This window comes from Neoarius graeffei, chromosome 11 (assembly GCF_027579695.1).
Source record: "Neoarius graeffei isolate fNeoGra1 chromosome 11, fNeoGra1.pri, whole genome shotgun sequence".
In the NCBI taxonomy this organism is placed as follows: Eukaryota; Metazoa; Chordata; class Actinopteri; order Siluriformes; family Ariidae; genus Neoarius; species Neoarius graeffei.
Genome location: NC_083579.1, coordinates 57,314,237 through 57,329,986, shown reverse-complemented (window position 1 = coordinate 57,329,986; position 15,750 = coordinate 57,314,237). Strand labels below are relative to the sequence as shown.

The 15,750-nt window shown below is 44.7% G+C and overlaps 1 protein-coding gene across 6 annotated transcripts in view; it reads left to right on the top strand.

Moving 5' to 3' along the window:
* The window catches only part of LOC132894468 (filamin-A-interacting protein 1), a 28,470-nt gene extending 17,574 nt beyond the window's left edge, over positions 1–10,896 (top strand). For 5 of the 6 annotated variants that reach the window (XM_060934325.1, XM_060934326.1, XM_060934324.1 and 2 more), the window contains 2 exons: positions 6,768–9,558; positions 10,347–10,896. In XM_060934325.1, coding sequence (XP_060790308.1) covers positions 6,768–9,558; positions 10,347–10,556 — 3,001 coding nt within the window. In that variant the 3' untranslated portion in view covers positions 10,557–10,896. The remainder of the gene's footprint in view (positions 1–6,767; positions 9,559–10,346) is intronic. The other variant, XM_060934323.1, reaches the window with a different exon arrangement.
* Positions 10,897–15,750: the final 4,854 nt, after the last annotated feature.

Genomic DNA, 15,750 nt, shown 5'->3' with positions numbered 1-15,750 from the left:
GGACGACAGTACGGGCCGTAACAGGGAAACATGGAATGTGGGGTTGATCCTTAGAGTCCGGGGCAACTAGAGCCAGTAGGCGACAGGGTTCACCCTGTGCACAACCTTGAAGGTGCCAATGTAGCGAGGAGCAAGCTTGCGGTTCTCCACCCGCAGCGGAAGGTCCTTGGCGGACAGCCAAACCCGCTGCCCAGGGCGGAAAATGTGGGCAGGCCTTCTATGGCGGTTGGCCTGAGTCTGGTTGGCCCTGGAAGTCTGGATGAGGGTCCTCCTGACCTTGTTCCAGGTCTTGCGACACCGTCTCACATACTGGTTGACCGAGGGCACCCCAGCGTCCTCCTCCTGTTCTGGAAACAGAGGTGGCTGGAACCCGAACTGGCACTGGAACGGCGACAACCTGGTGGCAGATGACTGCAGGGTGTTGTGGGCGTACTCTGCCCATGGCAGCCAGGTGCTCCAAGATGTCGGGTTATCCATCGCCAGGCCTCGCAGAGTGGTTTCCAGGTCCTGGTTGAGCCTCTTGGTCTGGCCTTTGGACTGGGGGTGGAACCCAGAAGAAAGGCTGGCAGTGGCCCTGATGAGTTTGCGGAACCCCCGCCACACTCGGGAGGAGAACTGGGGCCCCCGGTCTGAGACGATGTCCTGCGGGAGACCAAAGACTCGGAAGACATGGGTAAATATAATTTTGGCTGTTTCAAGAGCAGAAGGAAGTTTGCACAGTGGTATGAAGCGGCAGGCTTTGGAGAATCTGTCAACAATGACCAAAATGACAGTGTTACCTTGTGAGTCGGGAAGACCCGTGATGAAGTCCACCGCCACATGGGACCAGGGACGCCGGGGAATAGGCAGAGGATGCAGGAGGCCCTGGGGATGCTGTCGTGGGTTCTTGGTCCTGGTGCACACCTCACAGGACAGGACAAATGACCTCACTTCCTTCTCCATGCTTGGCCACCAGAAGAGTCTTCTCAAGAAGTCCAGGGTCCTCCGGGCTCCCGGGTGGGCGGTGAGAGGGGACGAATGACCCCACTGAAGAACTTTGGCCCGGGCTTGATGAGGTACGTACAGGAGGCCTGGTGGCCCCGTCCCAGGGCTGGGGTCCTGGCGTTGAGCTTGTTGGACGGCCTCCTCAACACCCCAGCGGACAGGGGCCACAATCCGAGACACAGGGATAATAGGCCAAACTTCACTCTTCCTGTTGTTGGGCGAGAATAGCCTCGAGAGTGCATCCGGTTTGGTGTTCTTAGAGCCAGGGCAGTACGATAGGGTGAAATTGAATCGGCTAAAGAACAAGGCCCACCTAGCCTGTCGTGGATTCAGTCTCTTGGCTTGCTGGAGGTACTCCAGGTTCTTGTGGTCCGTCCAAACCAGGAATGGATGTTGTGCTCCCTCCAACCAGTGCCTCCACTCCTCAAGGGCCAGTTTGACTGCGAGCAGTTCCCAATCCCCCACATCATACTGGGACTCTGCAGGGCTCAGGCGGTGGGAGAAGTATGTGCAGGGGTCCAGCTTTCCCTCCGAACGTTGAGAGAGGACCGCGCCGACGCCACTGTCCGAGGCATCCACCTCGACGACGAATGGTTGCAATGTGTCTGGGAGGACCAGGATGGGTGCCATGCAGAAGCAGTGCTTGAGGTCCCTAAACACCTTTTCCGCCTGAGGAGACCAGACAAAAGATCCACCTGTCTTCTTGGTGAGGTCCGATATGGGCGCTGCTACAGAACTGAAGTTCCTGACAAACTTGCGGTAGAAGTTAGCAAACCCTAAGAACCACTGAACTTCTTTAATGGACTTGGGAATGGGCCAGTCTCGGACGGCCAGGGTCTTGGCTGGATCCATCTGGAGTTGTCCCGTTCGTACAATAAAACCCATGATGGGCCTTGGCAAACAGATTGTTCTGTAGCAGCCTCTTGAGAACCTGGCGGACATGGTGGTGGTGCTCCTGCACGGTCTTGGAAAATATTAGGATGTCGTCGAGGTAGACGAAAACGTACTGATTGATCATATCCCTCAAGACGTCGTTGATAAGAGCCTGAAACACTGCTGGCGCATTGGTGAGTCCGAAGGGCATAACTCGGTACTCGTAGTGCCCTGACGGGGTGTTAAAGGCAGTCTTCCACTCATCTCCCTGTCGGATGCGGATGAGGTGGTATGCATTCCGTAAGTCCAACTTGGTGAAGACAGTGGCGCCTTGGAGCAGATCGATCGCTGTGGACATCAGCGGAAGGGGATAGTGGTTGCGCACAGTGATCTTGTTCAGGCCCCTGTAATCAATACATGGCCGGAGCCCCCCATCCTTCTTGCCGACAAAGAAGAAGCCGGCACCAGCGGGTGAGGTGGAGGGTTGAATGAACCCAGAGGCCAAGGCGTCCTTAATGTACTCCTCCATGGCCTTGCATTCTGGCTGAGAGAGGGAAAACAGTCTGCCACGAGGAGGGGTAGTCCCAGGGAGCAAGTCGATAGCACAGTTGTAGGCACGGTGCGGAGGAAGAACGGTGGCCCTGCTCTTGCTAAAAACTTCTTTCAGATCCCAGTACTCTGTGGGAACTTGAGATAACTCGGTGTGATCAGGAGGCTTGGCAGGAGACACAGGAGAGCTAGAGAGCAGACAAGAGGCATAGCATGCAGGACCCCATTCCACAACCTGGCTTGTTACCCAGTCTATACAAGGGTTGTGGCGGGTAAGCCAAGGAAGGCCTAGAATCACCGGGAACTCTGGTGAATGAATCAGGTGCAGGGATATTTCTTCTTGGTGACCTTAGGACTGGAGAAAGACTGGAGAAGTAACTTGGGTGACTCTTCCATCACCTAAAGCTTGGCCATCCAGGGCAGACACAGACAGTGGGACTTCAAGAGGAGCAGTAGGGACATTGATTCTGCGGGCGAAGTGGACATCCATAAAGTTTCCAGCTGCCCCGGAATCTAACAAGGCCTGACAACAGTGGACGGACTCACCCCAGGAGATGGAGACCGGGATGTAGACTCCTTGGCCAGGAAGTTCAGGAGAGAGGGTAGGCCCCGTCACAACCCTCCCTCGGCTGGACGGGGCAGTCCTTTTCCCGAGAGCTCGGGACATGATGCTCGGAAGTGGCCGGGCTTGCCACAGTAGATGCAGCACTTGTCCCTCCTTCTGCGCTCCCTCTCAGATGCGGAGAGGCGAGTACGGCCCAATTGCATGGGCTCTGGACAGTCACTGGAGGAGGTAGACGGGCTCCATGTTGAGGCAGTGAGGCCGGGGAGGCTCAGGACTTGGCGGCATTCTCTAATCCTGTTGTCAAGACGAATGGCATGTGAAATCAGAGTTTCGAGGTCATTTGGGCATCCGATAGAGGCCAGGCCGTCTTTGATGGGGTCAGACAAACCATGGTGGAAGGCTGAAACCAGGGCAGCTTCGTTCCATCCGCTGACTGCTGTGAGCGTCCAGAACGAGATGGCGTAGTCTGCAACGCTTCCTCCTTGCCGGACGGACATGAGCTTCCTGGCTGCATCCTTACTGGTGTCTGCCTGATCGAAGACACAAAGCATCTCCTCCATAAACAGCTTGAAATCAGAGCACTCGGATCCCTGTCTCTGCCAGATAGCTGTTGTCCAAGCTCATGCCTTACCAGCTAACAAGGTAATCACAAAGGCAATCTTGCGGCGATCCGTAGTGTAGGTGGTAGACTGGAGCTCAAAGGTGAGTTGGCACTGGGTAAGGAACTCCCGGCACTCACTGTGCTTGCCGTCATACCTCTGTGGTGCAGGAAGGCAGGGCTCGCGAGGTGAAGAGGGCAGTGTGGCAGGAGGCACTGGAGCAGGAGCAGGAGATGGGGACAGAGGGGTCAGCTGTGCCAGGGCTTTCCCAATTTGCTGAAGCAGTACCTCATGGCGAGCAAGGGTCTCACATTGGCTTGCAAGAGTCCATCCCTGAGTGTCCATGGTAGATCCGAGGCGTGTTAACACTGCCATCATTCCCTGAAGGTTAGCCGGGTAGACAGTTGAAGAAGCCTCTGCTGAGGCAGTCATGATGGAGTCTTTCTGTTAGGGTTTTGCTGGGGATCTAACCCGGGTCGCTGGTGTAGTGATCCAGCAAACCCCCACTAGGCCACCAGGGGAATGACTCAAGTGCAGAGGAGTGAGGCGAAAGTAGAGTAGAAAAAACAGTTTATTTACAATATACAAAATCCTAGGCAAAAACAAAAGTATAATCCAAACGCTCAGAAGATATACGAGAAAAATAAAAAATCCAAAAGTTCAAAGTCAAAACAAAAAGCCAAAGATAAGAAAAGAAAAGGCAAAAATCCAAACGCTCAGAAGATCCCAAAATAGTAAACACAAAGTCCAAAATGTCCACAAGAAAACAAAGTACAAAAGACCACAAAGACAAAGGCAAGGAACTTGGAACAGAGATCTCAGGTGATAACAGCACAAAGACTCGTGACTAGGGACCAAACTGAGGAAGTATTTATACACAGGGTAATTAGAAACTAGGCGGGGCAGGAAATGAGGAACAGGTGAGGCAAAAGCACATGAAAACAAAGGCTGTCAAAACAAACACAAAACACAGAAAACAGTGGCGGCCTCTAGAGGCCAAAACAAACATGACAACAGAAAATAATAGCGGCCTCTAGAGGCCGAGATAGTCCAAGTCCTAACGTTTTTATTCCATGGAAAAATTGTCTCATATGTATAATAATGGCTGTTAATGCAGATAGTAGAATTCAAATTTAGGAATTTTTATGATGATCAAGTGTTTTTAAAATTATTATTATTATTATTATTATTATTATTATTATTATTATATAAGGTCTATAAAGAAAATTTCTTGGATGTTAAACTTTTTAAAGTTAATGGTAATACAAGTTCATGGACATCATATGCATCTATCATGGCAAGTCATTCCTACACCCTCAGTGAAAACGAGGCTTTCTCAGGGCAAGCAGTGATAGTGTGCCATAGTTATTTTCAATCACAGCCTTAAAAGGCTACCATCAACACTATGTTTTAGGATTTTGATTTAATGCAGGACTGTGCACACACATTCTCACACACAGCTGCAAACATATGCCAGCACTCACATACATTCATGTACTCCTCCCAAAAATTCAACATATGTTGGAGGAAAATATTTTTCAGCTCCTACATTTCACACCTGTTTTTTTGTGCCAAGTGTGATCAGTCAACTTGGTTATGAAGAGCGGGAGATAAACCCTTTCGGATGCCAAGGGGGTGGCATGGTGGTGTAGTGGTTAGCGCTGTCGCCTCACAGCAAGAAGGTCCTGGGTTCGAGCCCAGTGGCTGGCGAGGGCCTTTCTGTGTACCGGTAGAGTTTGCATGTTCTCCCCGTGTCCGCGTGGGTTTCCTCTGGGTGCTCCGGTTTCCCCGATAGTCCAAAGACATGTAGGTTAGGTTAATTGGTGGCTCTAAATTGACCGTAGGTGTGAATGTGAGTGTGAATGGTTGTTTGTCTCTATGCGATAACCTGGCAACTTGTCCAGGGTGTACCCCGCCTCTCACCCATAGTCAGCTGGGATAGGCGCCAGCTTACCTGCAACCCTGTAGAACAGGATAAGCGGCTACAGATAATGGATGAACGGATGGAGTTTCTCGGGTAAATGTAGTGTCTCGATTTACAAGGCTTAAACAACAGCGATACTAAGTTCATAATCGCCAATATGTACGTCTTATTCACAGAAAATGTTGTGTAAATGGTCTAAGCATCGATAAGGTCACTGTGAATATACACACTGTGCCGACTTCCTTCCCTGCCCATGTGCTTTGAATGCATTTGCATTGCTCCCCTTTCTTAAGCAAAATAAATTTGGTTGCTGACATGCAAACAAGGGACGGCAGTGTTAGCACTCTTTGTAATTGCAGGGCTACTAAGAGATGCACTGAAATAATTTTTTAAAAGAATAAATCATTAGATTAGACAAGAAAAGTTGCATCCCATCTGTGTCCAATGCAAGATATTTCACTGCAGAGATTCCTAAAACTGTGCCATATATGGGCAGCATGACATCATCAGCGAGTTTGGTCAGGAGGAGTTTTGAACAAATTTCCCTTTATCACAGTCATGATAGCACGTGTGGAATGTCACAGGCCTTTTTCCACAGAGTAATAAGCTGGCTGATGGCTTCAAACCTAGATGCATGTCAGTCACATAATTAGGAATGTGGGCATGTCTTGGGAACATCGAAACTAGATGGTAAGTTCTGACAAGTCAAAGTTATTTATAATTTGCATCGTATGTCAAGATATACAGTATGTGCATTAAAATGCTTATGGTAAGATTAGTAAAATGCACTGTTATGCTTTTACTATCTTTTCATAAACAGTGATTTTTTTAAAGAATGGTACAAAAACAGATATTTTGTGTTTTATTTCAGTGGAATGATGATGAGATGCAAACTGGGGGAACTATCATGGAAAGACAGTGTGAGAACTAGAGAATGGTGTACACAGCCAAGCTTGGACGCTTATTTAAATATTCACTTGCATTTTGGATTTTTAGTCACGGTGGCAGCAGTGAAAAAGGGAAAGAGTAGAAGTGCTTTTGTCTGGCAAAGCTGCTTATTTGTGCTGGTTTGGGTCTCCACTGGGTTTCCATTCAAGCTTGAGCAGCATTTATATGGGGGGAAAAAATCAGCCCACAGAATAATCTCTACTCTAAGACGAAAATTGATTGAATACCTCAACATAAAAAAACCCCAAACCTTTCATAGAATGTAGAGAACTTTTGATAATTATTTAAATTGTTTAAATGTGTCTGCATTGGTGCTCTTTTTCAGATTGAAGCTGCTGTTGAAACAAGAAAAAGCCTATCAAGTACGCAAAGAAAAGGAACACTCAAAACGACTGGAAAAGGTTCGTGGAGAGCTGAACAAGTTAAAATCTTTTGCACTCATGCTTGTTGATGAACAACAACTTCACCTGGAGCAAATTGACCAGCAAAGCCAGAAAATTCAAGACCTTCTCCAAAAACTCCAGGAGAAAGAGCAGAAGCTAAGTGAAGTTGAGGGCAGAGCAAAAGAAGACAAACAGAAGCTTTTAAACCTTGAGGCTGAAGTTGAGGTCAAGGATTCGAACTTTGCACAACAGTATGATGAGATGGCAGCTAAACTTGCTAACCTAGAGGGTCAGTATCAGCAGATGTGCCAGAAACAAGCAACTCTATCACAAAAAATTGAAGAGCTCGAAGAGACAAATGCAGTTCTTCAGAAATCAGCAGAGGAGCTGCAGGAGCTGAAAGACAAAATTAGCAAGGGGGAGTGTGGCAACTCCAACTTGATGGCTCAATTAGAGAACTTACATAAGATAGTCTTGGAGATGGAGGGCAAGGATGAGGAGATCACCAGAACTGAGAATAAATGCAATGAGCTGAAAAGGAAGCTTCAGTCTGAAGAGGTAAACAACAGGGAATTAAAGTTGGAGGTGGAAAAATTGCAAAAGAGGATGAAAGAGCTAGAGAAACTGGAGGCAGCCTTCACTATGGGCAGGACTGAATGTACTCAGCTACAGGGTGCACTGGATAAAGAAAAAAGCCTAACAAAAGAACTGGAAGATGAGCTAGTGACAGTTAAAATTCGCATGAAAGAGGTCGAATCATCTGAGCTGAAATTGGAAAAAGCAGAGATGCTCCTGAAAGAAGAGCTAATAAAGCTCAAGTCTGTTACTGTAATAATGGTTAATGAGCAAAAGGACATGGCAGAGAGAATAAGATCTGAGGAAAAGAAAAGAGAAGAACTGGAGAAATTGTTTAAAGCAGAACAGGAGAAGGTTATGGTAGTTACTGAGAGATTGATAGAGGAAAGTAAAAGGCTCCTGAAATTGAAATCAGAGATGGAGGAAAAAATAACTACTTTGGTCAGAGAGAAAGATGAGCTAAAGGAAAAGCTTACCATTGAGGAAGAGAAATGTAAAGGATTGACTTCCAAGGTTTGTATGATGAAACACCTAAACAATGAGGTGAAAGAAGGAACAGTATCTACAAATAAGATGCTAAACAAAGAAGTGGAGAACCTTTCAAATTCCAGTATAACAGATGAAAATAAAGTTATTGAACTGACTGGGGAAATTGAAAGATTAAGAAAACATCTTGAACAGCTTCAGGTTGTCGAGGGAGATCTGATGAAGACAGAGGATGAGTATGATATTTTGGAGAAAAAGTTCAAGAGTGAGCAAGAAAGGGCAAACTCCCTTTCAAAGCAGGTAGAGGAAATGAGGAATCAGATAGCTTTGAGTAAGGAAGTAGAGAGAGAAGAGGCAGTTGGTCAAGAAACCGAGTTATGGCGAAGGTGCAAGTTAGAAGAGACCAAAAATAAAGGCCTACAAGCAGATGTTCAGGCTCTCAAGGAGAAGATTCATGAGCTTATGAACAAGGAGGACCAGCTTTCACAACTGCAAGTAAACTACTCTGTTCTACAGCAAAAGTTTCTTGAGGAGGAGGACAAGAAGAAGAGTATGACCAATGAAGTTCTTCATCTTACCAAAGAGCTTGAGATTACTAGGCGCTACAGTCGTGCCCTAAGACCCGGTAGCAATGGAAGAAGAGTAATGGATGTTCCAGTAACATCTACAGGAGTGCAGACTGACATTGCTGAGATTGAGACGGAGGGTGATGATGATGACACTCCTGCGGTGTTCATCAAAAGGTCTGTCCAAGAAGAGAACCATATCATGAACAGCCTTCGACAGACAAGCCTTAAGAAACATGCTGAAAGGCCATCAGTCAGGGAACTCTACCCTCCACCAAGTAGTGACCTTGCGTTAAAGAAATCCTGGATACCTTGGATGAAAAAGAAAGAAAATCCTGCTTCAGAAAAGCCTCTGCATATTAATGAGGAAATTACACATTCTGAAATTAAAATGACCCAAAAGCATGGCCAACCATTACACATTCGACTGACTCCCGACCACCAGAACAGCAGGACAACCCTACAGATCAGCAGCCCTCCAGCAGAAAACATCTTTAGCACTGCAATACCCACTCCCTTACGTGGGGTTCAAAAGCCACAAATAACAATCATTCCTTCCACTGCTGTTTCTCCAAATGATCGAGCCAGAGAGCCAAAATGTCCAGAAAGAGTGAAATCTCCACTGACCATCACAACTATCTCAAGAGCCAAGTCCCCAGAAAGCATTAAGATTGCAGCTATTGACAGACCAACATCACCCATATCCCTTATACCAGTTAGCACTTCTACTTTGACACATAATACCAGCTCCCCAGATTCTCAGGAAATGATCACAGGCCGGGCGGTATTTAAAGTGACTCCTGAGAAACGAATGGTCCCCACACCAATTAAAAAGTGTAACTCGAATGCTAATATTATTACCACTGAGGACAATAAGATTCACATTCACTTAGGCTCACAAGGCAAAAAGCCTCTTGAAAGCAACAACTCGATGGTCATGGTCAAAGCTGAAGCTGTAGCAAATGAAAGCAAAGAACTTTCTACAGGCACTGCGCTCTGCTCACCACGTCAAGCTACAATCGGTAAACCAGCATCAAGCAAAGTAACAAGCAGCCTCACCATCACGCAGGTCACTCCTGCGCCACCCAGACCAACACTTTCTGTGGTAAGTACTGTGCCTGATGCGAAACATTTCATAGAGCAACTCAAATTGGGATTTATTTTCTTAAAAACTGGGAAACATTATCAGTCAATTTATGCTTTATTATTTATACTTCTGAACAATGATAATATGGAAATGTTTTTGGCCTAAAGGGTTTAATTGTACTAACTACAATTAATTAGACCTTAGGATTTCAGTACATTGTATTCGTACCACTATTGCAATGCTGTAATTTATCGTTCCATCCATCAACTTATGATACTGGAGATCAGCTTTGAACCCCCTCCAGTTAAACCACTGGAGGAAATAAAATATTAAATGTTCAGTTAATAATATTGCAACTCGAAAAACACAGTGTCTACTATGGTATATAATGAGGCAACAATAAATATCATTTACATAAATGTGATGACTTTATTCCAAATGTATATTAAAAATCCTAATGACATTACAAAAGGGCAGAACCATGCATTTGTCAGAACCCAAATGTTTATGAATAATAATAGAAAAATCATTTTACTACAAATGACCTACCTCTATACAGAAACGATGCTGGAAACTAACTCTATATTTTATCTTATCATTTTTCTAAAGTTTGTGTACAAATTTTAGTGTTGCTTCAGATAAATGTATCATTTTACATCATTTATTTGTAATTTACTACAGAATGGTTTCTTTCAAGGATATGAAATATTTAGGAGAATGCATAATCTTGGACCGTCCTTTTTAATTGTACATTTCCTGTATACTATATTTATTTTTCTTACTTTTCACCTCCTTTTTGTCTGTAGCAGCCTGTTACAGACCCTCCAGTACCTCGATCTGGGCTCACTCGCATTCCCATGTCTCGGAGCATGAAAACCGGGAAGGGTGTCATCGGGGCTCTGGGTATCCCGAGTAATGTGAAGATGGAATCAAAAGGAGAAAGCCAGTCCATGCGTATTGAGCTGAAGAAACCATCTATCAGCAGCGCAACCCTTCAGAATAGTGGAAAAAGCTAAATAAGCCCATAAGGATATAGGCCAAAAAAAGACCCATTAGGCTGATTGGACTGTGTATGAACAATTCGATATACAGATTAGTTACATACTTGTTTCACTTTTTGGAAAACCAAAGGAATTATCTTCTATATAAGATACATTTTGCTCCAAAAATTTAAATGTATGTTACCTTTACTTGTAATAATATAAAGGCAAACTACTGTTATTAGGGTCAGCTTTAAATCTCTAGTACTTATCAGAGTGTTGCTTGCAGTGCCATTACTATGAAGGTAGTTAAAAATAAGCCCACATAGTGGGTTTAATACATTATATGTTTTGCATATATTTTGGTTAATATTACAGAGGCAAAGCTTCTTCATGAGTAATGTTTTTACTATTGTTTTTAAGTAAAACAAAATGTTTTACAAAAAGTCTTTTAAGATGTGCATTTACTTTATTGTGTCATGTTTTAGGCCTGATGAAGAGACTGCAAAAGTTTAGATTAATAAAAGTTATGTATATAATAGGTCACTCGATTTATTATCTTGAACATACTTTGCCAACATATGTCTCATCTCATCTCATTATCTCTAGCCGCTTTATCCTGTTCTACAGGGTTGCAGGCAAGCTGGAGCCTATCCCAGCTGACTACGGGCGAAAGGCGGGGTACACCCTGGACAAGTCGCCAGGTCATCACAGGGCTGACACATAGACACAGACAACCATTCACACTCACATTCACACCTACGGTCAATTTAGAGCCACCAATTAGCCTAACCTGCATGTCTTTGGACTGTGGGGGAAACCGGAGCACCCGGAGGAAACCCACGCGGACACGGGGAGAACATGCAAACTCCGCACAGAAAGGCCCTCGCCGGCCACGGGGCTCGAACCCGGACCTTCTTGCTGTGAGGCAACAGCGCTAACCACTACACCACCGTGCCACCAACATATGTATTTTCTATAAATGTATACATTAGTAGATAACAAAAACTTATACACCTATTGTATGATTGTGGAATACACTGTATAACAGGTGCAGTGCGAGCATATTAACACCAGCGTGTACTTGACAGGTGGCCCTGAAAATAACTTTGATGTTCAGTGGCATTTCAGACCTTTGTGGGCTCAATATTTCTGAAATATTCCAACCCACTTTAAGTCTACACACTTACTTACTGTATATTTTCAAATAATTGAACAGTATATTCAGTATATATGGTAATGAGCGGCATGGCGGTGCAATGGTGAGTACAGTAAGAAGGTTCTGGGTTTAAACCTCACAGCCAACTGGGCCCTTTCTGTGAGGAGTTTGCATGTTCTCTCCGGGCCTATGTGGGTTTCCTCCGGGTGCTCCAGTTTCATCCCACAGTCCAAAGACGTGGATTAAGTCAACTGGCTACTCTAAATTGCCCATAGGTGTTGTGAGTGTTAATGGTTGTTCATCTCTGGGTGTGTGATTAGACCTCAAATTATGTAGGTAACTGTGATAGAATAGGAGATCCGACCTTCAACAAAGACAAAGTGACCGATAAATATAGTACAAACACCATTCCTTTCAATTATAATGAAGGAGATCAGTCAACCATGTTAGGTGTGCTTAACCTCAGGCTTGTTAGTCAGGAGACTGTTGGGACTGCATGACTGAGCTGAAGCCGTGGTGGAAAGCACAGTATAATGAGGGAGAACAATTCAGATGTGGAAAATATGAGTGTTCTGAATGTGTCCAAAAAATACAAAATTCACTTGAAGTGATGAAAGGAGGTGTTAGGAGATAATAGATGTTTATGGCCAGTTTTGGAAGACAGTAACACTGACTGGAGTCATAAGCAGTTACACAGATAACTCCAAGGTGCACAAGGTGTGTAGAAGAACCAGACATTATAGACATATGACAACAATATTTATATCAAATACTACATCATATGGTCACCTATTATAACACATATTTATAATGTATATATTATAGATATTGTATATTATTGATATTGTATATTATTGTATATATTCATCCACCCATTATCTGTAGCTGCTTTATCCTGTTCTACAGGGTCGCAGATAAGCTGGAGCCTATCCCAGCTGACTATGGGCGAGAGGCGGGGTACACCCTGGACAAGTCGCCAGGTTATTGCAGGGCTGACGCAGAGACAAACAACCATTCACACTCACATTCACACCTACGGTCAATTTAGAGCCACCAGTTAACCTAACCTGCATGTCGTTGGACTGTGAGGGAAACCGGAGCACCCGGAGGAAACTCACGCGGACACGGGGAGAACATGCAAACTCCACACAGAAAGGCCCTCGTCAGCCGCTGGGCTTGAGCCCAGGACCTTCTTGCTGTGAGGCAACAGCGCTAACCACTACACCACCGTGCTGCCTTATTATATATATTTTTATGCATAATATAGATACTGTATATTATAGATAGTGTTTATTATAGATAGTTATTGTACAATACAGATATTTTAGACGTATTATGTATAATATAGGTATTGTATATTATGTATGGGGCAACACAGTGGTGTCGTGGTTAGCACTGTTGTCTCACAGCAAGAAGGTTCTGGGTTCAAGCCAGTGACCAACATAGCCTTTTCTGTGTGAAGTTTGCATGTTCTCCCCGTGTCTGCATGGATTTCCCTCACAGTCCAAAGACATGCAGGTTCGGCTAATTGGTGGCTCGTAGGTGTGAATGTGAGTGTGAATGGTTGTTTGTTTCTGTGTGTCAGCCCTGTGATAACCTGGCGACTTGTCCAGGGTGTACCCCACTTCTCGCCCATAGTCAGCTGGGATAGGCCCCAGCTTGCCTGCGACCCTGTAGAACAGGATAAGCGGCTATGGATGATGGCTGGATAGATGTAATAATCATTGTAGATTGCATATTATTATATTGTGTAATGTCTATATTGTCCATTACATATATGTATATGTACATTTTTCTTACATTACACTGGCGTAAAGTATACCCCCGCAGCCCCCGCCAGGCGGGGGGGCCGACCTCTAGGGGGGGCCCGTCGCCCGATGTGATTCAATGCACGAAAAAGTCCGATCTCATTCTCATTATCTCTAGCCGCTTTATCCTTCTACAGGGTCGCAGGCAAGCTGGAGCCTGTCCCAGCTGACTGCGGGCAAAAGGCAGGGTACACCCTGGACAAGTTGCCAGGTCATCACAGGGCTGACACATAGACACAGACAACCATTCACACCTACGGTCAATTTAGAGTCACCAGTTAACCTAACCTGCATGTCTTTGGACTGTGGGGGAAACCGGAGCACCTGGAGGAAACCCACGCGGACACGGGGAGAACATGCAAACTCCACACAGAAAGGCCCTCGCCGGCCATGGGGCTCGAACCCAGGACCTAGGACCTTCTTGCTGTGAGGCGACAGCGCTAACCACTACACCACCGTGCCGCCCCCAAAAAGTCCGATGAAACATGAAAATAATAAACACAACAATGAAGCGTACCAGAGAAAAAAGTGGTGCTCAAAAGCGGCAAATCAAAAAGAAAAAAGAAGAATTTACATCCACACTGCCCAAAATTTCATCCGTTTTTGGGAGAGTTAGGCCTTATCCTCCAGTTCATGATGCGCTAACAGGTAGGGCCATGGGGGGGGGGGGGACTAGTGCAGTTAAAACGAGGCTAATGAGTGAAAAAGTACCTGATTTAAAATGGGATTTGAATAAAAGTTACTTTTTATTATTTTTCTTCTCAATAATTCAATGTTTCTTTTTCTTGAATATTGTTCTCCATGACCACCAGCCATCATCCAACACATTGATCCAAGATAGGTTGGTTATGTAAAATAGTTAAAAAAAAAAAAACTGCACACAAGGTAGCCTAATTTTCTTTCATTTCCGCCAGATTGTTTTATTATTGTGCTGCATTTCATTTTTACTCAGTAGGCCTTTTCAGGCCTGGTTCCACTGTAATTGAATAAGATACCTAGGTCAAAATTTACTTGAGTAAAATTAAAATTACTAATTTTTATATTACTCATAAAACTTCTCATAACAGTAACGTGAGTAAATGTTAGTTGCTTGCACCCTTGTGTTTGACAGATTTATTCTTTATGCAAACTTTTACTTAAACTTATGATGTATTTTATTTAACCATAGTCTGGCTTTTAAAACAGTTTCATTTTTATTTTCCTAAACCTTATTGAACCTTATGTAATTATCGTTATTAATGTTACTGTTATCGTTACTGCTTACTGAGCTGTATGAACTGTGAGCTTTGTCACGTCATACACCATTTTTATTGTTGGATTTATTTGTAATAAATGGATAGCCTACTCTGCTGGTGTACTGAATATGAATGAATTAACAAAACATCTAGGCCTATGGGTTAGGCAGTCCTATACGTGTTTAAATGGGCCTGGGCTGTCAGGGGCTGAGCCCTGGCACTTTTTTCACACTTTTCAGCAATCAAAAGAGAGATGTACAGAGAGAGAGTGAGAGGGAGAGAGGAGGCCGTGGCAGGGTGGCCTTGGGGGGGGGGGGCACACTTTTAGTAGCTGCAGGGGGGCCCCAAGTACTTGCGTTACGCCAGTGTTACATTACATACACATAACTTATACATGGGCGCCGCCAGGGGGGGAAGGTTAGAACAATTCTAGGGGCCCAGCACTGCCATGGGGCCCTTTAAGGGGCTGATAATATGCTTTTAATGATTTTAATAAGACTTTTGAAATAACAACAATGCAATATTCCATCTGGTAAAATGAGCTAATTGAACAAGGTTGTCTATTTCTTGAGTTCTTCAACATATTGTCATTTAACCCTCCCCCTTTTGCGAAATGGTACAGTCCAGTTCTGGTAGAAGCGCGATGTGTTAAATCTGTGTGCTGATCAGTGCAACGCTACTTGCTGCTGTGTCGCAGTGCAGCAGCCACCCAGCCAGCAGTGGAGTGCGTACAGTCTATGATTGCTAAATATGAAGAGTGGCTGTCTGTCAAAAACGTAAAGAAAGGCAGCTGAAAGCTGAGAGGGACTGGAGAGGCAGGCAACTGGTCACTCAGTTTTTCCCAAAGAAAGGTAGCTATCGCTCACGTGTGTGTTCAAAATATTAGCAAATGGTAAATGAACAGTATGAACGTGGTTGGATTAGCCTATCAAGAGAACACTTTTACAGTTTGTACAGTGACATTTTTTCCATTTTAATAACTGAACTGATTTGTGTGATAAACAAGATGAAATATTACATTATGCTGG